We start from the raw sequence: 25,308 nt of genomic DNA on the forward strand, positions 1-25,308 counted from the left end.
GTAGGTTGTCCTGCTCCTGCCAACACAGAGAAGTTGTGGATGCCGCCTCCCTGGAAGTGTTCAAGGCCAGCTTGGCTGGGGCTTTGAGCAACCTGGTCTAGTGGAAGGTGTCCCTGCCCATGGCAGGGGAGTTGGAGCTAGATAACCTTTAAAGGTCCTTTCCAACCCAAACCATTCTGTGATTCTAAGAGCTGGTCTTTATTTGGCTGTTGTGGACCTCGGCAGACAGTGGTGCCAAGATCTAGATTTTCTTTTTTGTACAGGCTCTCCCTGGGATGGAATTAATTGTCTTCCTAGCAGCCTGTATGGGTCTGTGTTTTAGATTCATGACTAACAGCATGAATAACACGCTGGTGTTTTGGCTATTGCTGAGCTGGGTTTGCCAGCATCAAGGTTTTCTTTTTGTGCTTCTTTCTCGCCTGTGACCCCCCCGGCTGGGAGTGGGTGAGAGATTGGGAGGGGACACAGCTAGGACAGCTGACCCTGACTGACCAAAGGGATATTCCATACCATGTGACATCATGCTCAGGGAAAGAATGAGAAAGGGGGGACATTGTGGGTATGATGTTTGTTGTCCCACATAACTTTAATGTGCTGAGGCTTTGCCTACCGATGGGAAGTAGTGAATAAATTCCTTATTTTGGCTTTGCATGGGCAGCTTCATTTTACCTATTAAACAGTCCTTATGTTGATCCATGAGTTTTCTTGCTTTTACCCTTCCCATTTTCTCCCCCATCCTGCTGGGGTGGGAGTGAGCAAGCAGCAGGGTCAACCCACTATGTTTTTCTAGATAGCCTGAGTCCTAGCTGGAATGCTTCTGGGTGTTCTGTAATTGGGAATAACCTGTGAAAGCTGGGTCTAAAGCCCCTAGTGTCCCCCTGGGTATATTAAGAAGCGGACTGAACATAAACCAGGGGTGAAGATGGGACACTAGCTAATTTTGCATTGTGTAGTAGACTGCAAGAGTCCTAGAGCGCTGTAGAGATAAGGTTAGCTTCATAGGTAGGCCTCCTCCCAGATGCTGGTACAGCAAGGTGAGCCTGGGGCCAGCAGTAATCTCTAGGCAGGAAGACGAGGTACAAACTTCCCAGTGCTAGGAGTTTCACTGGATGCACACCATGCTGTAATTGCCTTGTGTGTAAGGCAAGATGCCTCTGTCAGGAATACGAGCTGCTGCCATGACAACAGAGAGGATCTGTGGAGCAGAGAAACTGTTGTAACACAGACACTGCCTGAAGCACAAGCTATCATATCCTCCTTTCAGCAGGTGTCATCATGCAGTGTAAACTTTCCCTAACTAAAGCCAAAGGGAGAGAGGGAAAAGGACACAACCTCAAAAATAGCAAGCAATGTCCCAAAAGTGATGGAGATGATAACTTATCTTAAAGGCACTGTGAGTAGTAAGAGCTCTTACTCCACCCCAAAAGGCAGCTGAAAGGAGTGGGAGGACAGACCATCTACCACAGCTTTTCTCAGAGCTGTATTCACCTTACAAGCAGGGTTCATGCCAAGGATGCAAATTGTCCAAACAGTGCTGTGTATAGACACACCCAGAGCTCAGATACACCCGAACACTCCTCCAAGAAAGCAAGCGGGCCCTCAGCCGTGCTCTTTTCTGGGAAACCGCGTGCCTTCTCAGCAGCACCTGTGCAAGGGTCCTTCCTGGCACACCCCTGTCCCATCACCAAGGCAGCATCGGCTGCAGGCTTCAGGTATTATAGCTACATTCAGCATGAATGTGGTTTGCATCCCTGCACTGTGTGAGCAGAAGCTGTTCCTCCCGTAAGGAACATTAGGTAAGGCACACTTCACTGATAAGGTCTTATGTGGCCAAGAGATATCGAAGTGGACAATCATGTAGAGGCAGCTGGAGCTCCAGAGTTTCCAAGCTTCACAGCTCTGAAACTTTCATGTCAGACAGCAGGAAGGGGACTGGTGTGTTGCAGGAGTCAAGTAGACTCAGGACACAGATAAGAAAGGAGGTAGTCTAGGTGAAAAGGAAACTATTTACCAGAGTCAAATACGCTATTTTTACTATTTTTTTCCTAGGGTTTTAAAATACTTGGAAAAAGGTTATCAATTGTAATAGTGTAGCATTTATGTTGCAGCGAAACTTGATTCCAGACAGCTGGTTTGGTTTTGTCAAGGATGCAAAACACACAGTGCAGGACTCTTTGTTTCTTGTACTGAAACACTCTTGCTACACAAATTTTGCAATGATGTTGTAATACTCCACGGTAGTGTTCCCTGTATGCAGGGAAACAAGAGTGCTTCAGTTCCCTAAACTTTCTAACACATTTGAAATGGCAACCTCTGCTTCTGGTATAAAACCTGTAGCGCCCAGGAGACTGAAAAAGAATGTGTCAGACTGCCTTGTATGTCCTATTATAGACTGATGGACATTACCAAGATCAAGCATGGGAGTTGAACTACAGGTGAGGAAAAGGGGGAAAACAGGCCCCAGTAGAAGGTATTGCTAACACTGCAGTGAATTAGTTCTCCCGGTTGGAAAAACTGCGTAATTCAGCTTTGAGGAGAATAAATGAGTACAGGCTTCTGCAAACAAGGTGAGAAGTTCCGGTGTCATAGCCCCACTATGTTTAGTACTGTATGCCAGTCCTATTCTCCTTAACCCTCTTGTTTTACATTGTCTACTAGGATACGTCACTCAGTCATGAAGTAAGCTTAAAATATCACAATTAAGCCAATATGGTTTTCTATTGTTTTACTGAAACTGAAAAAGTAGTTCTGTACCAAAATGTACACAATTTAGTAATGATACAAAATGTTAATTCTGCAAGACAGAATGTCAGTTAAATCCACCAAATAGAACACTGAACCACCATTTATTGCCAGAACAGTGTTACTTTAAATAAGACCACTGAATGAACATAGAAACAAAGTAGTTGCAACTTTTCTTAAATAAAATGGTAGCTATTAGCAACAATACTGCAGGAAGATAAACATTCATAATATTTACCTGCTATCATAACACATCTAGCATGTAGTATGTCTTCATGCTTGCACATTAGCTTTATGAGCTCATTACAATGATATTAATGTGTTGAAGTACTACAAAACAACCCATCATGATTTATATCAAATTCGCACATTAGAAGAGCACCTCTGCCAGTCACCCCTTCAGGAATGCCACTGCATTCCTGCAAGAAACCCAGTCCAATCCACTGATTCACCCCCCCCGCACCCCACCCCAAACCAAACAAAAAAAAAAAACCCAAAACAAAAACCATCATCAAGCATATTAACAATTTTCCTCCTGTGATTAACTAGGCAGGGCAGCTTAGCAATATTCCCACAGGTGAATCAAACCAGAATACACCTGGGTTTTCTGTATTACATTAAGAACACCTGAGACTGCTTCACTGGTCCAAGTACAGTATTTTAATACAAAAACTGCTTGTTGCATTAACATGTCATTTCACTGAATTCCCTTAATTAGTACTTTTCATTGAAAAAGGATAAGATTTCTTCTTAAAATAAATACCCCCCCTCAAAAAGAAAAGTCTAAAAGGAATTAAAATATAAAACCCTCTAGTGATAAAGGACAGTGTGATAATGATCTGGTAAAATGAAAATTTTATCTCAGCTTAAGCACTGGATACACAACTATTCCTGGGGAGTAAGTGTAACACACTTAAAATAAAGTAATAGTTAGAAATACACAAACACACTGTACCTTAAGAGACTTCTTTTAAAAGAAGTGTAAACATCTGTTCTTGACTCCTGTTGTTTGAATGCACTCCTAACAAAAAAAAGTTTGAGAAATTGCATTTGCTTAAATACCTGTTTGACACATAACTGGTTTTGAGTTACCAGTTTCAAAATCTGTTTTTTCTATCTGAAAAAAACATAATCACAAAACAGTTGATCAGTACAGACTATATTTAACAGTTCAGAACTGTATAGGTCACAAGTCTTCTGGTAAGGAATAATGTAAATTGTGGAGTTAAAACATTGAATGCTGCTTAGCTGAAGCAGCCGCAAATTATGTACTATATATAGACAGAGGTTTCTGTAAAACTAATATGATTCAATAAAATTGTCTTATAGCCTATTATAGCCTAAGACCTAAGGTTTATGTGTGAACAAAATTAAAATTGGGAGTTCCTGGAAAGCGATTAGGCTTGCCATCACTTTAAAAAACATGCTTTTCTAACCATAAAATAAAGATGGCAAGGACTAGTGCATCCAAGCCAAGTGTACACCAATGGTTTTTTTGTTTGTTTGTTTGTTGTTTTTTTTAATGTACAAAGTACATTACATCACTTTTCAGCTTTGTAGTTACCAGGAGCTTACTAATCAAAATAATCTCAACCTGTAAAATCATAAGACTGACCCTTTAAAAAATGATGTGTAAGAGTAAGAATTCCAAAGCCACGTTCAAGACATCTGACAGGACTTCTTTCATGAAGTCATCTCTAACCACTGAAGAAGGTCAAAGGCGTAAGTAGTCTCACGAAGTCTGTTGATCTCTCAGTTTATCTTATACAGCCGTCATTGAGTTGAAGGTGATTTTCATTCTAAACTTCACAGATCCTGTTTTTTTTCCCCTGTGCACCTGGTCAGTTGCTAGAACAATTCTCCATTTCAAAGCCATTTTAGTATTCAGGCCACCTTCTTAGCACAGGTTCCTTGAAGATCTTGTAGGTTTATTTTTGACCTAATAAAAACAGTAAGATAAGTACATTAGATAGTTAAAATGTTACACTTATATGTTGCAATTACTCATGTAATTATTACTGAATCTCAGGTACCAAAACAGCAGAGAAAGACAAGAATTTTTCCATTTCTGACCTGTTGTGGATCATGTGGCTTTTGACTAGATGCCCAGCTGCAAGCGCTGCCATTAGTGATAATTCTCCTGCCATCACTGTAGCACAAACAATTTTAGCAAGCTGACGGGCATTTTCACCAGGGTTATCTTGGCTTGCACCTTGAACCCCTAACATCTGGAGAGAAAATTATGCATTATTATGCTATGAAATCTAAGTAAATTTATGTTAAATTTAGTATTAAAGTAAGTCTTTCTAAATTACATCCAATCAAGTAGCTTTAAGTCTCTTTAATATTAAACATCTTAAGCTTTACAAACTAGATACATGAAAACAATGCACTAGATAATTCTAAAATTTTCATGTAAAATCCACCAAGTTTCAAGAGGCCCCATTCCCACATTACTCGGACACAATATACACAACATGAAAGCAAGCTTTGATTTAAGAAATTAAGTTGGTTTAAACTTCCTGATTTATACCTGCAAACAGGCCTGCTGTGGGAGCAAGTTGGTGCCACCGCCAACAGTTCCTATTTCTATAGAAGGCATTGTGCAGCTGATGTACAGGTCTTCTTTGGTGGAACCAGTTCGCTCCATCAAAGTGATGCAATTGGAGCTGCCCACGTTCTGCGCAGCATCCTTCAGATCAGGAGGGAGAAACAAAACAAAATCAAAACACTCAACTAAGTGTTTGGTTAAAAACTACTGAGCTAAAGAAAACCTGATTTGGTGTAAAACAAACCTACCTGACCACAGGCAATGTAGATAGCTGTCACGATGTTTGCTGCATGTGCATTGTAGCCACCTATGCTACCAGCCATCGCAGAACCCACTAAATTTTTGTTTATATTGACTTCAACTATATCTTCTGTAGTTGTCTTCAATACCTAGACAAAGTGATACACTTTTACTACACCATTCCTTAGGCAGGAGTAGAAATACTCTACTTATGGTTAATAAGCCCTCACCCTTTGTTTGCTTCCATACAGAATCTGACTCAATTTTGTCCTAGATACCTACTTCTATTTTTGTTTAAAAGGAGCCCTTTCAAACGCAGGCTGCATTGTGCAAGTAACAATGGAGAAGTCAGTGCAAGCGCTTTGGACTTGCATAGGCCTTTAAGAAAAGCTCACCAGCTACCTTGTCCATTTCAAATTCTCATTTATCTTCAGAATGAAACAAACAAAACCAACATGGCAGAAATATCCCATTAATTCACCTTGACATGACAGCAACATTCATCTCAAGTTGCTCCAGACACTAAACCCTCCCCAATTTTGCTCTGCCTAAGAACACAGAACTAAACTGAAGAGTTCAAACAAAAAACCACTGTGCTACATTGGTAGATAAACACTGTACACAGTAGTATCAAATAAAGTGGCACATTTATACTATACTGACTGTATTTTGAAACCTTCAGGTAAGAGATTTACACTGAATTTAGTATAAAAATAATCAAAGAGAACAAAGAGTGCTGTGAGGAAAATTTAAGATATTCCAGTGTAGCAGGAATAGAACTGATGACAGAGACCCACACAAAGTCTACAACACTGACAAAAATATTAAGTTTCAGTATTAGAGTTCAGTGTAAGTAAGTAAATGTAGTGACGTACATAGTTGGGGGTTGGGGAAAAAAAACCCCCAAATTTACCTAAAAACTATCCGTGCCCATTACCAAAGGATTGGCTCCCCATTACTACTCTGGAATGAAATCTTGGGGTTATAACAGATATTGCCACTGAATCAGCTGTAAAAATGCCAACAATTTGAAAATTAGGAAGCTACTAGGAAGCAAACTCAAAAGACATAAATTATCCACATATAAATCCAGCCTGGACACACACTTTGAATACTGTGTCCACCTCCATACCCAGAACTTTAAAACTGAAGATCTAGAGATAAGGATGTTCAAAGACATGCTAGCATAGTCTTTTTACTCATTCCTCACAGAGAAACTAGGATTTTTCAGTCTGAATATGAGAATAGCTGGGAAGGTGGAAAGGCTGTGTTAGAGCTAAAAAATGTTGAGTGGTAGAGTGAAGAAAAAGTCTTAAGTATCTCTTCCAGTATAAAACTAGGGCATCATCAACTGGAATCAACAAGAAGGAGGAGGTAGTTCTCACACAAGGTGTAGCTGCACTGTGGGATTCTGCCTGGAATACTAGTGCTAAAAGTTTACATAGTTTCACAAAAGGGACTGGACAAATTACTGGGGGAAAACAAACAAACAAACAAAAAAATCCATCAAATACGAAAGCACCAATTCAGAAAATCTTGGAACAAGTTGATGGAAGACTATGCTGAGTATGGTATAGTAAACTCCTCCCTGGGTGTTGTCTCTCATGACCAGTGGGGGTGACCAGGTAACACACAATGGATTTGGTCTGACACACACAGCCAGTCTTCTGAGCTCAGGTGGAAGAGAATTTAAGATGGCTCTTACTGCATAGGACAAGTTTGCCAGGGGCTAGGACTGGCACTGCTTATAAAGGCTACCCTCCATCATGCAAGACGCTAAGGTAGCTTTGGAACTAAGTGAAGCAGCTGATTATCTGTTTTCATTGTAGTAGGAGGCATATAAATGTTGAAGAGAATACCTGGTTTGTGCAAGAGACAACAAATGAGTGAAATGATCAAAATTACTGGGTTTAATCACAGCAAAAACATGTGTAAAAATCTGTCAAACTGTGGCATAATTTTTCAAAGCTAAGACGTGAAAATCCCAATGCCTTCAACTAGATATGCATCATTAAATACATGCACATTATGTCAGAAGAGACAATGAAAGGAAGAAATATCTGCTGTCTCAGGAAAAATGGCTTATCCTACAGCAGTATTTGAAAATATATATAAGAAGTATCCTTAGCTGGAAAACAACTTACAGTTAATATTTATGATGTAAGATAGGTATCAGTTTTGTAAAATGTATGCATTTTTATAAACAAGTAAAAGAAAGCAGACACTTACTTCTCTAACAACCTTGGCTGGAATGACTGCTTCACAGACAACAGACTTCCCTCTTCCTTCTATCCAGTTTATAGCAGCAGGTTTTTTGTCTGTACAATAGTTACCACTAATAGCTATAACCTGGAGATTAGGAAACTCTTCATTCAACCTTGCCAGTGCTTTTTCAGTACCCTGTTAGAAGAGGAACAGATAAAAAGCTAGTATATCATTATGGTTGCAAAACAAGCTAGTCAAGGACAGTGGAACAGCAAGATTAGATTATGTCTCATCAGATCATCAGTTACAGCTGAAGAAAATAATATTATTTCAGGAAGGAACCTGGAACAGGAGAAGAAAACCCAATTATCACTATCTTTTTCTAACCACTTTGGAAATTATATGGGCAGTAATTGTTTCTTCCCTGCAAATATGGGCCTTCTGGATACATTCTAGGTGCATGAGCATATGGTTACCATACTGAAGATACAGTATGAACCAAATCAAACACTACAGGCATGAAATTAATTCATTCTGGATGTAGTGGAAACATCTTCTCTACACGAGGAAATAAGACAAAAGGTCTGCTATATTTAATACCTGTCTAAGACAAGACCCATTTACGTAATGGTTCTGGTAGAATTAAACTTTATATAGAGCAGGCAATCAGTATTAATCTTAAACAACACAAGGCATCCCCCCAGTCTATGGGTCATGTCTCAGGTTCTTCCACATTTGCATAAAAGCAAAACCAAGCAACCAAACCTAGAGAACACCCCTCTGTTGCCATTCACCAGATTCCTAATCCTTTATTTACAAGGAAGTGATAAACACACTAACAGGTTAATTACTGCTGGATAAAAATCTTTGGCCCAAAGCAACATAGCAACCAGCTTAACTTCCACATTATCAAGAATACTTTCTTTAAATAGTAATAATAAAAGAAACCCAAACCCAGAGTTAATTTTTTCTTTCATCTTTCTCATCCTAGTCTTGTTTACAACTGACAAGGTCAAACACTTTTATTATTTTATAGCACTGCAAACAGCACTATGTCTTATCTTTCTGCCTTCACATGTCAGGTAGGCACACATTGGTAGGCTACAATTTATTTATTTTTAGAAGAAATACACATTTATTAAAAAGACTTAAGGTGACTGAGCCTTACTTTTGAAATCATATTCATTCCCATTGCATCCCCTGTTCCAGACTGAAAACGGATATAAAGGTTACGACCAGCCAAACTGATGAGAAGTTTTTGTAGGCGGGCAAACCTGCAAGAAAATTTAACTCTTACTTACAATCCTCAAGGCAAAAGATTAAATTAGTTTTAAGTGGCAAAACGACAGTAAATCATTGCAGATAGTGCTGTTAACTACACTGTGTTCCTCCTCCCTCAGTGCATTAAAAAAAATCTTTGGCTACCATGCACATAGTTCTCTTGAGTATATACTTTCAAAATGTTCATTGTAAAAGTATTCACTGCCTTTTTATATTTTCTATCCCTGGACTACATGATATAAAATATCCTGAAGTGCTAACATAAATTTAATTAATTTGTATTCCTTAAAACATCTGACTACCAGGTATAAACTAAAAATGAGGCCTTTGGAAATTCTTGTCAGTTTTACAGCAAGGCAAAACCCATGGTATATTCAACAACAGTGCAAGCTCCAAGAGTCAAACAAAAACCGGGAAATACTGCATTTAAAACAGCAGCATGAGTTGATTCTGGCCAAAATACACATATGTCCTTGGCTGACACTTGTAAGATTGCCAAGAAACAAAACTGATAAGGAAATCTCTCTCTGAATCTTCCTAAAGAAAGCAGGTAATCATAAGTCTTAGAAAAAACTCTAGGGCTTGGAATAGACTTAATACTATTTCACATTTTTTAAATAGACTTAATGATGTTTTAAATTTTTTAGCATTTCAGTTCTAGCATTAGTTTATCCTGTATTCTCTGGAAGCTCAAAAATTAATTACTAACATTAGTAATATCATCTGAAAGGCTAGATTCCAAACTTTGAATAACTTTTTGCATGGTAAATACTAAAAATCCAAATAAGCTTTTATGTTTATTTTTAAATGCTTAGACAAAATAAATAACGTATTAAGTATTACGCTATGCGAATGTATTTGTTGCTAAGATACAGTTGTTTACCACTTATTGGAAAATGTTTATTTCTAGCCTTGGTACATAGCCAGGATGACTTTTGTTCTCTTAGATTCACACTGTGTGGGATAGCCAAAATGCATATGTAATTTCCTGTACTGCAGTATGGAAAAAAAAAAAAAAAGAAAAAAACCCCCAAAAAACAACCCCCAAACACTTAGGACTTTTCTGTCACCCATAGAAGTCTTATGTCAGGAAATAAGGCTGGAATAGCCATTGTACTAACCGACTTGTGCTGTCAAACGCTTCCTTCATTATTTTAAAGCCTTCAGGGCTTTCAAGCCAAACTTTCACTTCTGCAGCCTGGCAAGCAGTAGGCAGCCTTACAACAGGTCCTCGAGTCATCCCATCTGCCAGAATGCGGCTACTTGCTCCTCCACCAAGCTAAAAACCAAAGCACAAGGGAGATAACGTGATTACTGAAAGTGAACTTTAGTTTCTAGGAAGTCAAAACCATGCATTTATCAGCTCAAATATGTTTTATAACATAGAAACTTTTTCAAGCTAGTCAAACAATACTCACACATATTGCTCTACATCCTCTGTTTGTGCTTGCTACAAGACATCCTTCTGTTGTTGCCATTGGCACCTGAAACTCTTTGTTATCCAAAAATAGTGGTCCTGCTACGCCTACAGGAATAGGCATGTATCCAATCACATTTTCACAGCAAGCTCCCATGACCTTACAGAAATAATACAAAAGGTATCATTAAGGTTACACTACAGTGGTATGGTACAGCATGTTACATACTATGCCTTTAACTACAATAAGGTATCTTAGCAAAAACCCCACAACCTTACCCATAAAGCAACTAACTCCCACCTCAAAAAGTTAAGAGCTATAGCAATCAACAGCTAATACTGTTTAAGTCTAGTATTTGGCAGACATATTGAAACTTAGTAAGTCTTAAACACTATTAAAAAAAACCCTAATACTGTTAAATGCTTTTTAAATAAACTTCCATTTTAACTTGAGCTCAAGGTAACATTATCATTCAGCTGAACTCAGACTCAGTATTAGAATTCTGCACTTCTGAGATAAGGCAGCTGCATACTTTAGTAGGAAATATTTTTTGGTTAAGCTACAAAACTTACCCACCTCCCTAGGTTTAAAAACATCAAGAGCAATAAAAGGTAGTGCCTTCTGTTTGTCTTTTTTTTTTCTTCCTTCTACATCAGTTTTGACCGAGCTCATTGTTAATTCATATACATCACTTCAAGCATGTATTTCACATATTTGGGAAGTGCTTTTACAGTGACTTTTGCTTGTCTGCCTTTTACTTACCAAAGAATAATTATAATTCCTATAAGGAAGATATTGCAAAGATGAAGGTTCAGGGAGTTTCTGAGATAACATCTGTCTGCGAATGGACACACCTCGCTCTTGAGTTTCCATCAGGGTTTCCAGTTTGTATGCAGGAATGTGCTTAGCATTAACTAAGCTGATAACCTCAGCATCAGTAAGGAATTTTGCTCCTTTCTGAAAATGTAAAGGGTAGGGAGAGAAAGTATATATTCTCTTGGTGAAAATCCTTTTAAATGTTTCCAAATTAAAAAGAGTAACAAATTTACTTTGACATTATCAGAGTACATCTAAAGGAACCAACTGCCAATGCAAGTTTTATAGTAGGCCAGGATATGATCAAAACCTTTTTACTCAGACACCCACTTATACACGTACATGAAGCTTCAATGACTTGGTGTGTCATGAATGATGAAGCTGCTTCCTCCTCCCCCCAGCCCTGACTGACTGGAGGAGAAATGACTTACGAAAGGGTTTTGTTTTAGTTGTGACCCACCACCCAAGTTATTAAAGCCATATAATTTTCTGAAGAATGACATTACAATCAGTAGGATCATTTAAAGGCTGGAAAATGAACTGTAAGGATTCTTAAATCAGATGTTGCAGTAGAGGTTAACCCCCCCCGATATTTTTCCATACCTCTGCATTTCCAAGTATACGAACACATTCCTCAATAGAACGTGGTTCGTTAGGTATCTCAATTTCTTCCGCTTTTCCATTAAGAAATGAAGAAGTTTCCACAGGGTTGCAACTGCCAACTACAAATGTAGCCTTGGTTGATGACTCTGCTAATAAAGGTTTTATGACTTTGGCTGTATAAAGACAATTAAAGTGCATTTTGGTTTACAAAATTCTTAAGTTTTGATTCCAAATACAACACACTAAACACAGACTTCACTTTGTTCCAAATATTCAGGAATAAGTTTAGACTTTAAAATGCTAAAAATTACCCTTTCCATCTTTGGGAACTACAGCTTCTTCTACTGCGTTAGATTTCTGATTGTTTTTCACAAGTCCAGATTGCTTCCTGCAACAATTCTCAGTGACCTTTTTCTGGACCATCACTGGAGATGTTATGGGATTCTTCAGTGAGAGTGTGGATTCAGTCTCTGCTTGCTCAAAGAAAATATATTTGACAGCAAGGAGAAGGGCTAATCCAAGAGTGATTACTTGTTCAATATCCATACTGGCCATTCTAAAACAGATAAATCAAAGAGTAAATACATGGTATATACAATTTGTTGTTTATAACAGCATTCTGACATCCCTTTGCTTTAGAAAGGATAATAGTTTCATTGTAATTTATACAGTTACAGAAATTCCATTCAAATGACACTTTCTACCAAGACATTCAAGTATGCTAGGTTAGGGTAGAGAAATCATTCCTTGTATTATTAACAATGCCAGAATTTTCAGATGTCATTAAATATTTACTAAGTCTTGGCTAAAAAGCAGTCCCAGTAAGAGAAATTACTGTAAAACACTCACCAACAGCTACATCAAATTGATTTAACACCTATCTCCCAACAACAAAGTAGAAAGTTTGAATTATCATCCTCTACCAATAATGACCACTATGATGCAAGCTGAACTGCTAAAAGGGGGGGAAAAAAACCCTAAACCAGACAGTTTTGAGTTTTCAGAAGTAATATGGAACTACAGGTGTCACTAACTTCAGTTGAGCTGAAGAAAAAGCAATAGTGACATGGCTTTTGCACTTTTTGCACTTGTGTGTGAATGGTCAAAAGCTCTGTGTAAATAATTACTCTAGTGCAGTCAGAAAATTTATTTTCCAGTGTGTTCTAAAAGGTGTCAGTGCCATTGGGAAAAGGTAGTGTTTTGATGCATACAGGACAGCTGGCTCCTGATCATGTTCTTGATTAGTGCAAGGAGATTGGACAAACAGCATAATATTGAAATATTTCTTATGAAATGTCATTTCTGGTTCCAAGAAATCCTACATTGGTCAGATCTGCAAGTTTACAAGCGTTGTACCCTAGGACCGTAGCTTGGCAGCACTGGAGAATACACCCTAATCAAGGAAACACACTTCTCTTCTGTGAAGTTGCCTACCGAGAAAGGTAGAATTGCCATAATGAAACATTAGGTTCAATTCTCTTTGGTGCATTCTCATCCAATCCCACTGAATTTTCTACAGTACTGTTTTGAGCAGCTGGTTCCGCTATCCAACGACTGTGGGCGTGAACAAGAACCAAACCCAGCGACTGTATTAAAAACACAAAACAACATAACAAATATTAGTTTTTCAACGGTAACTAGGCATCTAACCTCCTAAGAGTAAATGTTTTCTTTTTTTGTTTGGTTGGGTTTTGGGGGTTCTTTTTGTTTCCCATGCCTCAAGTCTAAAGCTAAAGGCTGATTTTCCACACCTCTCATCAACACCCTTTTTGTCCTACCCTAACACTCATAGCCTTGAACCTGTCCCACCACACCCTTCCTCTTGCTCAAGTAATAAGCCAAGGAAGCTGAGGGTACTGTAGGGGTAACAGGGAGGGAATTAGTACACATGAGAAAGCCCTGAGTGTTTGGCACAGGAACAGCACATGCAGGAAGACTTTCGGTGTAGATACAGGGATGTTATTAAAAATTACCACGGTAAACTAGACTAATGGGATGCAGAATAGAAGTGTCTAGAAAACAAAAGCTTTATTCATTGCACCAGGACACCTTACTGATTTCACAACCACAGGTGAAAAAGAGGCACAAACCATAATCATTTTGACCCTCTGTGTTACAGGATTTGGTTTATTTTCTTCTTCTTCCAGAACGCGAGCAAAATGGCTAAGCTGCCATATAGGGCGCCCTTCACGACTCTCTCGAGAAAGCTGCAAAAGTAACAAAATTTAAAATAGGTTCTATTTAGTACATATTAGAAGAACCAACAAGTGAGCTTCAACACTGTATTTTTATTTGATCATTAAGAAATTCCCCCCAAAAGAGTTAGCCTACAATCTACAGTTTAACCAACGTTAAGACTTTAAATAGTGAAAAACCCTGGACAGCCAGTGATTTACAATCTAATTCATTTACTCTGCTTTAGATCAGAACTCATACTGAGTGCGATTCATTTACAGTGGCATTAACAGGTTACTGTCAGCCATTGTAACTCTTTTTGCACATTCCCTCTGTTCACTTTGAAAGGAAGAGGTATTGGGTTTGCATGGCAAGGTTTTGGTAACAGGGAGACTACAGGGTTGGCTTCTGTGAGAAGCTCCAAGAAGCTTCCCCTGCATCCAACAGAGCCAGTTCCAGCCGGCTCCAAGACAGACCCACCGTTGGCCAAGGCCAAGGCCATCAGCAACAGTGGTATTGCCCCTGTGATAACATATTTAAGATGTTGGGGGGGGGGAACCTGAAAGCTTCAGCCACAGAAGAGAGGAGTGAGAACATGCAAGAGAAACAACCCTGCAGACACCCAGGTCAGTGAAGAAGGAGGGGGAGGAGATGCTCCAGGTGCCGGAGCAGAGATTCCCCTGCAGCCCGCGGTGAAGACCACGGTGAGGCAGGCTGTCCCCCTGCAGTCCATGGAGGTCCACGGTGGAGCACGTATCCACCTGCAGCCCGTGGAGGACCCCACACCAGAGCAGGTGGATGCCCAAAGGAGGCTGTGACCCCGTGGGAAAGCCCACACTGGAGCAGTCTCTTCCTGAAGCACTCCATCCTGTGGAATGGACCCACGCTGGAGCAGTTCCTGAAGAACTACAGCCCATGGGAAGGACTCATGTTGGAGAAGTTCATGGAGAACTGTCTCCCATGGGAGGGACCCCACGCTGGAGCAGGGGACAAGTGAGGAGTCCTCCCCCTGAGGAGGAAAGAGCGGCAGGGACAACGTGGCAAATTGACTGCAACTCCCATTCCCTGTCCCCCTGTGCTACTGGGGGGGAGGAAGTAGAGAAAATCGGGAGTGAAGTTGACCCCAGGAAGAATGAAGGAGCGGGAGAAGGTGTTTTAAGATTTGGTTTTATTTCTCATTATCCTACTCTGGTTTGATTGGTAATAAATTAAACTAATTTCCCCAAGGCTAGTCTGTTTTGCCCATGACAGTTATTAGTGAGTGATCTCGGTGTCCTTTTCTCAACTCACCAGCCTTTCGTTGGATTTTCTCTCCCATGTCCAGCTGAGGAAGGGATGGATAGAGCTGCTTTGGTGGGCACCTGGCATCCAGCCAAGGTCGCCTCACCACAGAAGACAAACATGCTGGCATGTAACTCCATGATGAAATGTATAGCCTACAGTAAGCACAGGGTCTGAATACTAAGCTTGATGTTGTCTTGAAGTTGGTCTTACCTCTAATACCAAGGATACACAAGCTGGAAAGAAGGTCATGAAGACAAAGTAGTTGGCAAGAACAGACATACAGCCAAAGCAGCACATAATTTCAAGTTGTCGTACACCTACATAAAAAAAGAATTTTTTTACATTTGAATATGCAATGGGCTTTCTATGTACTTGAAGAAGTGTTGCAGAAGTAAAGAAACCATTAAACTGACACTTCAGATTACACAGGGAACTGTCTAGATTAATGAAAAACAAGCATGTTAAGCCCTAGTCATTCTGTATTATCTTATTCTAAGCAAAGTATGTATTTATGGTATTTACAGAAAACTTTTAAAGTATAATTCTAAATAAATACAAATAATTACAGTTCACCAAGATTTTAAAGCTTCATACTGAAAGCCTGAAACTCCTCACTTATCTAAGCAAAGAACAATTAGCTGGCATTATGTATTGAAATCCCTTCTGAAATACAGCCAATTAAAGTGTTCAGGCAATAAGAAACACTATATACCCCACCTACTCTTTCACAAGCCTGGTATCCAGAAAAAGTCAATTGGCCATGTTGCACATGCATTACAGAACTGCCCTAGTAAAGATAAAAGAGCTAACAGTATAAATCATTAAAAAAAAAAAAATTAGCTATATGCTACACCAAAATGAGGGCTTTCTTCCTAGATGTAAAGAGGAAAATAGCTTATTAATACACAATACCCTGAAAAGGTCCAAAAGAATTTGAAAAGCAAGCACAAGTGCTTTGAAAGATGCCTTTAAGGCATGCCAAATAGTTTAAAAAACCCCCACATAAAAAGCAACAGACAAAAACAAATATGTAAACAAAAACCCACTTTAGTCCTAACTATGGAACTTTTATTTATTTTACAAAGAAATTAGTTCTTTACACGTGAAAATCCTTCACTTACTACATCTAACTGTTTTCCTTTTAAGGAAAGACAACTGCTACTGCACACAGAACTGATGAAGATCAAAAGATGGGATGAGGAAAAAACAGTAAAAGATTGCTTATTTTTAACTGAACTAGAGTAACTTTCCTCGTCTGGAGCAATTTTTAGAGATACTCATTTTTTGCAAGAATACAAAATAGGTGTGCATGTAATAAAAGTGTAACTCATTTTTAAGAATGTTCAATAGAAAATTTTAGCAGCTACTTTAAGATGTTAACAGGAATGATGGGAGTGATAGAAGGTCTTCATTTTATAAAAGTAGCTGCACAGAAGTCCGTTTCTACTGCACAACGCTCAAGGAAAGCTGTCATCTGTGTATCAAACTTCTCTGCAAGAAGTGCATATTATTAATATCTGCAGGAAACTAGTGAAATAGGCTAATTAGGAAGGTAAATAAATAGCTAACTAAATAGATTAAGTCACTCCAATCTCATGGGCAACACCTATTACTTGAAACTCTCAATATCCCAATATCTTTGAAATAGTCTTTTTTAACTAGAAAGATTTAGACTCTTAGACTGTATCGCTCACCTGACATAGTACCAACACCGATTACAAGACACTCCACAAGTGCATCCAGTGTAAATGTAGGGCCTAAAATTGCCATTCCACGTGAAATATTCTCTCTTACTTCATCCTAAAAAGAAAAATTTCTGTATATTAACATAAAGACAAAATTCAAATTAAGGGAGTACATGTAACATGATTAGTACCTGATTAGTAAACTGAGTAGTATTATGGTGATAAGGCCTTATAAAACACACATCAAAAAAGAACAATTATGAGAGAACACATTCTTTAATTGCTTTATCTCCCCTAAGTTATTACACTTCGACAGTCTTTATTTACACAACAGTATTTAATTATGATTAATTTCTCTACCTCTGGCTCATCAGTATTATAAGCTCCTACAATACTGATGGGCACAGACTTTAATTAAAGTACATTCAGAGGAAAGGGACTTCTACACTTTAAGACATAAACCAGAAGCCACTTATGTCATGGCATTTCAAAAGTTCTTGTGAACACATATCTGTACCCTAACTTTTATTATTTTTAAATTTTATTATTTTTTATTTATTTTATTCTGTCTAGACTCAGCTGACAGAAAAGAGGACATAAAAGACACTAAAACTTTCCGCTGGAGGGAGAGGGATTTCCTCCAGAAGCCAGGCATGGCAAACTCTAGAGGGTCTGATGCTGGTTTTTTGTTGTTGGTTTTAGGGGGAGCGGGAGAGAAGCTATAGGGGAAACCTATCTGTGAAATGAATAAAAAATTCTGTATTCTTAATTATTATAAAATAATACACAACATACTATAATAATATTTCATATGCAGAGAATGTGCAATATACTCTAATATACAATATATTAAAATATAATATACAATATTTTTGTCACAATTAGTATGCTCAGTTACCATGTATAGTATTTTGTAGGTAAAAATTAAGTCACTAAATATACTTTTATTTCAGAACTTAGAATATTAGGAAAAAACATTACAATGTATGACAAGCAAGATGTCCTGTCAATCCTTCCTGTTGTGCTGTGTTAACTCCATTAGAGCATGAGTATTTCTGTCTACACATATGCTATGTTTGTTCTGCTAAGATTTGGTCTAGAAATATGCTTTTGCCAGCATCAGTATTGTATACTGTTCCTGAGCCCCAGAAATTAATTTTTTCCATTAACAGCTCTTCTAGTGAAGACTTTGGTCTAGGAACTCTAACCTCCTTAACAGACCTATAAACATTGCTGGTTTAAAGTTCTTAACCTATAAAGTACTCATACATACAATTAACTTAGCTCACATGATTATGCACACTAATTTTACAGTGTTATTATTCACTTGAAGACTGATCTGGACTGAAGACAACAGAACACAGAATCTGGATAAAATCTGATCCTTTTTATATATCACCAATATGGTATTCACTTGTATGTCTCTCCACCTGGATTATTCACAGAATCATAGAACAGTGTGGCTGGCAAGGAACCTTATAGATCATCTAGTTCAAACCCCCTGCCATGGGACAATGTTAATCTTTGAACATTAAACTCAAAGCTCCATTCCAAAAAAAAAAAAAACCAAAACAAAACAAAATCCAAGACCAAAAAACCAACCAACCAACCAACAAAACCAACCCCCCCTGACCTGTGAGTTGGAACTGAGCGCAAATTTGGCTAATGCACTTGCTCTTGACAGATCAATCAGAAGCAGGAAGAATGGTAAAGCTTCACTGAAAAAAAAGAGGTATATGTTAAAATTCAAGGTTTATTGTAAAGGAAAAAAAATTCAAGCAAGAAATCCAGAATAACAGTTCATTACTTACTTTAAACCTGTCAGTTCTTTATCTAAGAAGTGAATTACCACTGTACTAAAAACAAAACTTGAGAAGATGGTGAAGAGGCCAGCAATACCTTTAAAAAAAAAAAAAAAAAAAGAGAATTGCAAATTTTTGTTTTATATATATTGGGAGGGAAAAAAAAGGAAAAAATAAAAACTGTACGCTTAGATCAATCCTGAAGCAAACAAATGACAATTCTCATCTCTCAGAGTGCATTAACAGCAGTTGAGATACAAACTGAAGTAGATGCTATTTTTATATAGATACTTAAATCTAAAATTTGTACTGCATTCAGAGTAAGAATCTAAGAAGTAAAAGCCATAAATCTTCTCACTCATTATCAGCAAAAATTAAAACTGGCTTAAACAGCTCTGTATTTTTAAGTGTTTCACACAATAAACAATTATTTCAAGAATTACATTTCCAGTGTTTATATAATCTTACACAAGCTCTCTTTTAAAAAAAAATGGCACTTTGATCTACGCAGAACATTTATTCTGCTATCTAGCAAACAAAATAAGACTGTTCTGTACATAAGTATTAAAATTCTAATCTTTATTACCAATTTATATTAAAAAAACAATTAAAATGCATACAGTAAATACAAAAATGAGATACCATACCTAAAATGTATTTTGACCCAAGCTGCCTTAGGTTCTGAAACTGGAAATATATATAAAGGATTGCTATACAGCGTGTGATTGTCAGGATGATGATGTCACTGCTCAGAACATCCTGTTTGAAATACAAAATTATTTAGTTAGCTTTTACATTCAGTAGTAACTTGTTAAGTTTCAGCAATAAAAAAATCCATTGTGAAGCTGCACAAAAAATGAAGTTTCAGAATAAGTATCATTGCCAGTCTGTCTTAAAACATTAAAATATTGCAAGTAATATTAATATAAAATCATTTTTCAATAGATACCTGGCAACAGGAAGTCAGACTTTAATTAAAAACTTCTGTAGCACATCACTGTTTGCATACAGCTTTAATATCCACAATGGGAAAAGAAGGTAATAAAGAAGTTTCTGCATAGCTACTTTGCTCCTAATATATCACAACCTGATCTTATTCAACAGAAAACCCTGGATCTACTGATTAACAGTAAGTACTATAACATGAATCTAAATCCTTACTTCTTCAAGTTTGGGGCACTCATAATTCCAGCCACAGATCTTATCATTCCCAGTGAACATCTTCATGGACATCATACAGATGGTGAGAGTCACTGTTCCCACAATGACTTCCCATGGATGAGAGGCTACAAAAAGGCCATGCATTCGAAAGAGTCTGGACAACATTTTTAAGGCTGTTTTTCTACACTTAGTGAACCTGCAACAAAAGAATATTTCACATAAGTAGGTACAAGACTCAGGGGAAAAAAGAGCTCTATAAATTTCTGCAAGTCATCCCTCAGAGAAAAAACAAACAAACAAAAAAACCAAACCAGCTAAGTAACAGAGAGTAAGGAAATTAATCTTCACCTTTCAACCTTCCATGTAAAACACATTTCTTTCTAATGTTCTGAAATATAATATGATCTGCTCCTGCCTTCTCAATCTTTTTTTTTTTTTATTTAACACACATCTCCCTTGTTTCTTCAAGGTCTTACTAATAAGTCTCCACCACTCTCACATCTCTTAGTGTCTTTCTGTCACACAATTTTGATACGACTTTGACTCCAACTTCTTGTTTTGACTACCTATGCAAGCACTCCCTAAATTCTGTTACTTCTTTCTACGCACTCTTCCTGTCAAAAATATTGATTAACTTTATTTAAACTATATAAATGACCAACTAACCATTGTTGGTAACACTCAATTTCAGCAGCAGGAATTGCAATATCATCTTCCTCTGACTGTGCTTTCTCTACTTTCTGCTCAATATTTTTCAGTGATTCAAGTTAATCACATTCAAAATAGTTCCTTCTTCATCTCAAGCATGAGTCCTTCTCACATATAGTGTTCTGTGACAGTTCTCTGGTACGCATAGGTAATTACCAGGTTACTAATGTATTTCATCATCCCTTTTGCTTTCAACAGATAACTAACACTCAACAGAACTCCCATACCTCTCTTTCACATAACTGAGAACATGGATGTTCTGTACTTCCTTCAGTTACAAAAAATACATCCTGGTCTATTTGCTCTGTGTTGTACCTTTAGACAAGTTCATCAAGGATGTTTACTTATGTTTTAGAGCATAGAAACAAAATGCTATAAAATTCTCTCTTAAAAACATTAGTACTGGCACTTTGCTTTTCTCATTGCACAAAATCAACAGTTTATCAAACTCTGTGATGAATGTTAACTATATAACTATATCGTAAAGATCAAAAGACGCTTAAATAGTAGCCTGGCTAACAAAGACAATCTGTAATTCAGTATTTACATGTACAAACCCAGCACTGTAAAGATTTCCACAGAGGATTGAGGGCTTTAAACACTCTTTTCAAAGTAGATTAAAAAAAATCCCTTCAGGTTGCCTTAAAAGTAACAATCCATCCGTCAGGCTTCTGGGAAGACAGTCTTTCTGGTATTACTTCTTTTGCTTGGACATCAAAAATGAAGCTGTCATTCAATGGAGAAAATAACAGACAAGGCAAAACTATGTGTTTAGTGTTCCTGAAGATACCAGAATCATCTTGGTTTCCTACCAATGCCAATCTCGATCACAGGAGCACCAACAGCACCATCATATTTTTCTTTATCATTCCACAGTGAAGGTGTGGCAGGATTTTCGTAGCTCATGGAACCAAATGGTGAAAATCATTGAGAGACTGCCTTCCTTATAAACGAAGTATTGCATTTCCTGACAGAAAGCCTTTTTTTTAAAAAAAAAAAACCACAGAAAACGAAACCAACCAACCAACAAACCCCAAACACAAAACCCAACACAACAAAACCACTCCTTTTAAAGTCAACACTACCCTTTGGTTTTCCCTGTGTAATATAATCCACATACTGTTTTGTAAATTCATGTTCTTGCAAAACTGTTCCAAAGTGTTACTATAGTTTTTCCTCACAGAATGGAAGGCATCTTTTAATTAGGAAAACTAAAATAAGACATAGCCAGAGGAATATCTTGGTACCAAAGATTTTGACACAACACAAAAAATAGAGAAGGCATAGCAATGTCCTACGAAAATAAGAATACTTTTGAATACCACACTGTTTCAGTAAAATCAGAATTAGTACTCACTACATGACTATACAGAATCCTACCAGTCATAAAACTAGTAATACAACTCCTAAATTCTGAGAGTTGGAATTATTATATAGGCAATTTACAAATTTTTAGTAAAAGATTTCAAAAATCTCTCTTCAGACGTTAATTCTTCACATTTCTAAGCAAAACTTGTAAGTGTAAAATGGCTTCACTTAAATCAATTAGGCAAAACGACATTAATTTGATTATTAAAACAATTATCCATAACATCTATTATTAGACAATCTTTTATAATTAACTGCTGCTATGAAACACAGGATGCCTCACTGCTGATCTCCGGGTTAACTGAGTGGCAGTAGCTCCTAACCTAAAAGGATTCTTTAATGCTTTCATGTTTATTTAACCTGCCTGAAGTACATGAGGTTTTTTGCTATGCAGTTAACATTTCTATAAAACATTGATGAAGACTGATTCTGCATTACTGAGTACGGTAAAAAAATATTTCAATGCATATGGTCAGCTCGTAGTTCTAATTCTGTTCAAAATACTTGTATAGCTAGCTACATTGACTCATAGCTTGAAATTAGCAAGACATAACATTAAATATAAAGCCCAAGTTTACCATTAGTATAATTTTGTTAAATTTCAAAATGGTGGTTCAAAAGGGATGCTTTATAAATCCTATCCATTTCCTGCTTGTCTTTGTTTTCAATCAAAAATTTCCAGGAGGCTCTTAAGTAAAGCAATCCCTTCTGGGAATCAGAACAAAATACAAATCAGAACAACTGCAGCCCCTTCAAAAACTTAACCAGCATGTAGAAAGCAAACTAGACGGGTTGTATGTAATGCTTTAGAGCATTCACCTGCCACATAACCGTGTAACTATTCGCTTAAAGACCTCAGGTTTGTCACACACCTCTCACTAACCTCACAGCAATCACCCGCAACACCAGCTATTAGATCAGCACAAATTTCCCATCTCTTGCCGGCTGACTCAGCAACAACAGCTACAGCACCATAAAGGAACCGAGTGGCAAAAACGGCTGAGCGAAAACCCGTGCAGAGCTCACCTGAAAAGCGCACGGCACCAGGCAGACGCTGTCAAACTGCCAGGCAGCGTTTTCTGTTTTCAAAGCGGAAAGCCAGCCTCGCGCAGGCCCATCGCTGCAGCCCCTCAAACCCCGCGCGGAAAGCAGGGGGCACGGCCCACCAGCCCGGGCCGGGCCGGGCCGGGCCGCCCCGCAGCCCGCCGGCGGCCGGCACGGGGAAGGCCGACTTTCTCCCGGCGACCGCAGAGGCCCCGCGCGTTGCCGGGCGCAGCCGGCGAGCGCCGCGCCCAGGGCCGCGGGCGGACGGCGGGTGCGGCGGGCGGCCTTCCGCCGCCCCGCGCCCTCCGGTGTCAAGGCGGCACCGGGACAGCGGCTCTCACCTCCCCTGCCCGCCACCCAGGCGGCCGCCGCTCCACCACCGGCGGCGACGGCGACGCCGCCCTCCCCCGCGCCGCCGTTATCCGCCCCGTCTCCGAGGAGCCGCTCGGGGCCCACAGCCGCAGCCCGTCCCCCGGCCGCGGAGGACCCGTGCCGAAACGGCGGGCTGCTCGCACCGCGCCCGGCCGAAACACAGTTCCCCCCCCACCGCGCCGGCCCCCGCTCACCGCTCCGGCGCCGCACCGCCGCACACCGGCGCCGCACCGCCGCACACCGGCGCCGCACCGCCGCACACCGGCGCCGCACCGCCGCACACCGGCGCCGCCCTCCTCCTTCCCGCCCCGCCGCGGACTGAGCCGGCCGCTTCTCTCCCAGCAAGGACACCCGGGGCGCGACACGCCAGGCGCCGCCGTCACCCGATCGCGCAGCCAATGGCGAGGGCCCGGCACGCCCAGCCCGCGACGCGTCACTCGCTGCGTCGCCGGGGCAACCGCCAGGCGAACGCCGCACGGCTCGAGTCTCGATCAGGAGCGGGGACCACGCCATCTCGCCATGGGCTGCCCGCCAATGGGCCACCGCGCTCCCCTCGCCGTATTTCCTGATTGGGCGGCAGCACGCGGCTCATTTACATATGCTGATCGGCCGACAGGCTCGGCGCCGACAGCCACGATCCGAGGCAGGCTTCGGCCCTCGGGCCCCGGCCCCGGCCTCCCCCCGCCCTGTCGGCAGGCTGTGCCGCGTCCTTCCGGGCAAGGCGAGCGGGCGGGACGCTGCTGGTAAGCTCTGAAAAGTCGTGGTGCGTCTACGACTCATGCTGTGCTTACCCACTGCCTGGATGCGCTTTACCAAGGCGTGAAGAAATGGCCTAATAATTCGCAGCTCTCCTGCTTGTAGAAAGCAGAGGTGCCTCCGACATTAAGAAAAAAACCACGATAGATCTAGATTTGTGGCGTTCTGCCGAAGAGGAAATACTAATTTTTGCTCATGAAGCATGGGAGGCTCCTTTGTCTCTTTGGGCACTGAGTCAGGTGCGACACGCTATCCCTGCTTGCAATACACGGCTGTGGTTGTGCATGGCCGTTCTGTGTTTCTGGGTCTGAGCAATTGCGGGCTAACATGTTTAAATATAAACAAAATAGAATCTGCAAGGATTTTGCCGCAGATGAGATACACTCCGGCTTTTCCAAAATTGCTTCTTACGTGTGCCATTTCACTTCCTAGCAGCTCCACATGCTACCGTGCTGTGAAGCATTAATGTGATTCTCAAAAAAGGATAGCCTGATGAAAGGGTTTCCCAAGAACTCCACCCAAAGTAGTTGTTGTCAGTGGCGAAATCATTCATGCTAGCTCAGTCTTTTAATGTGTAAATACACTTTTCATTCTCATCTTCAGTGTGATGCTTATAAATCCTAAGAACCTACTACTGTGTATCCATCTGCCCTGCCAGCTTTTTTTCTTAACACTCACGTTTTCTTGAGTATCTCACCTTTATTACCTGAAAAGAGTGAAGTAATACCAGCAACATTTCTGGAGTCATTTGATAATATGCACAGCAATTACTGTAATTTCATATGGATATGACTAAGTCAAAGCGAAACAGCAATTTGTCCACAGTTGCTACACTTATGTATGATTGATCCATAAATTAAGATGACCCTTAGTATCTTGCTCTGTTTTCTACACTTTCTCCATATCAGTAAGTGATGACTATGATTTGGCAAGTATTAAAAATGCAAATTTTCTCATCAAGGTCGCTGGGAGCAGGAGTCACTATGATGATTTGGAATTTGCAGTCTGTGCAAGTAAATGACATCACACTTTCTGCCATCAGGTTTTCTTATCTGTAGCTCTGGCGGTGGCCTGCCCGCAGCCCAGCTTCATGCCAA

The 25,308-nt window shown here is 39.6% G+C and overlaps 1 protein-coding gene across 5 annotated transcripts; it reads right to left on the reverse strand.

Moving 5' to 3' along the window:
* Positions 1-2,716: 2,716 nt before the first annotated feature.
* Positions 2,717-23,756, reverse strand: HMGCR (3-hydroxy-3-methylglutaryl-CoA reductase). 5 transcript variants are annotated; one of them, XR_012648808.1, is made up of 21 exons: positions 21,219-21,451; positions 19,964-20,159; positions 19,450-19,561; positions 18,812-18,899; positions 18,634-18,718; positions 17,010-17,115; positions 15,526-15,632; positions 13,947-14,063; positions 13,291-13,442; positions 12,168-12,412; positions 11,857-12,029; positions 11,200-11,394; positions 10,438-10,596; positions 10,141-10,298; positions 8,907-9,012; positions 7,763-7,933; positions 5,542-5,682; positions 5,276-5,434; positions 4,816-4,970; positions 4,358-4,681; positions 2,717-3,763 (listed from the first exon to the last, which is right to left on the reverse strand). XR_012648808.1 is itself a non-coding variant. In XM_075019376.1 (20 exons), the coding sequence occupies exons 2-20, from the start codon at positions 20,126-20,128 to the stop codon at positions 4,627-4,629; spliced, it is 2,649 nt and encodes an 882-aa protein (XP_074875477.1). In that variant the 5' UTR covers positions 20,129-20,159; positions 23,650-23,756; the 3' UTR covers positions 2,717-4,626. The 5 variants fall into 5 exon arrangements, 4 of the variants coding, with proteins under 4 accessions (XP_074875477.1, XP_074875478.1, XP_074875476.1 ...); XM_075019376.1 differs by lacking the exon at positions 21,219-21,451 and adding an exon at positions 23,650-23,756 and having other exon boundaries at positions 2,717-4,681; XM_075019377.1 differs by having other exon boundaries at positions 2,717-4,681; positions 21,229-21,451.
* Positions 23,757-25,308: the final 1,552 nt, after the last annotated feature.

This window comes from Buteo buteo, chromosome Z (assembly GCF_964188355.1).
Source record: "Buteo buteo chromosome Z, bButBut1.hap1.1, whole genome shotgun sequence".
NCBI lineage: Eukaryota > Metazoa > Chordata > Aves > Accipitriformes > Accipitridae > Buteo > Buteo buteo.

Bases quoted from the DNA above. Each gene is read 5' to 3' on its own strand.
- HMGCR (XM_075019375.1), bottom strand. The intron at 14,064-15,525 runs GTAAGACCAACT...TTACTTTTGCAG, and splicing joins GTGTATCCTTGGTATTAGAG to CTTTCTCGAGAGAGTCGTGA. The intron at 12,413-13,290 runs GTAGGCAACTTC...TATCTGTTTTAG, and splicing joins TGGCAATTCTACCTTTCTCG to AATGGCCAGTATGGATATTG.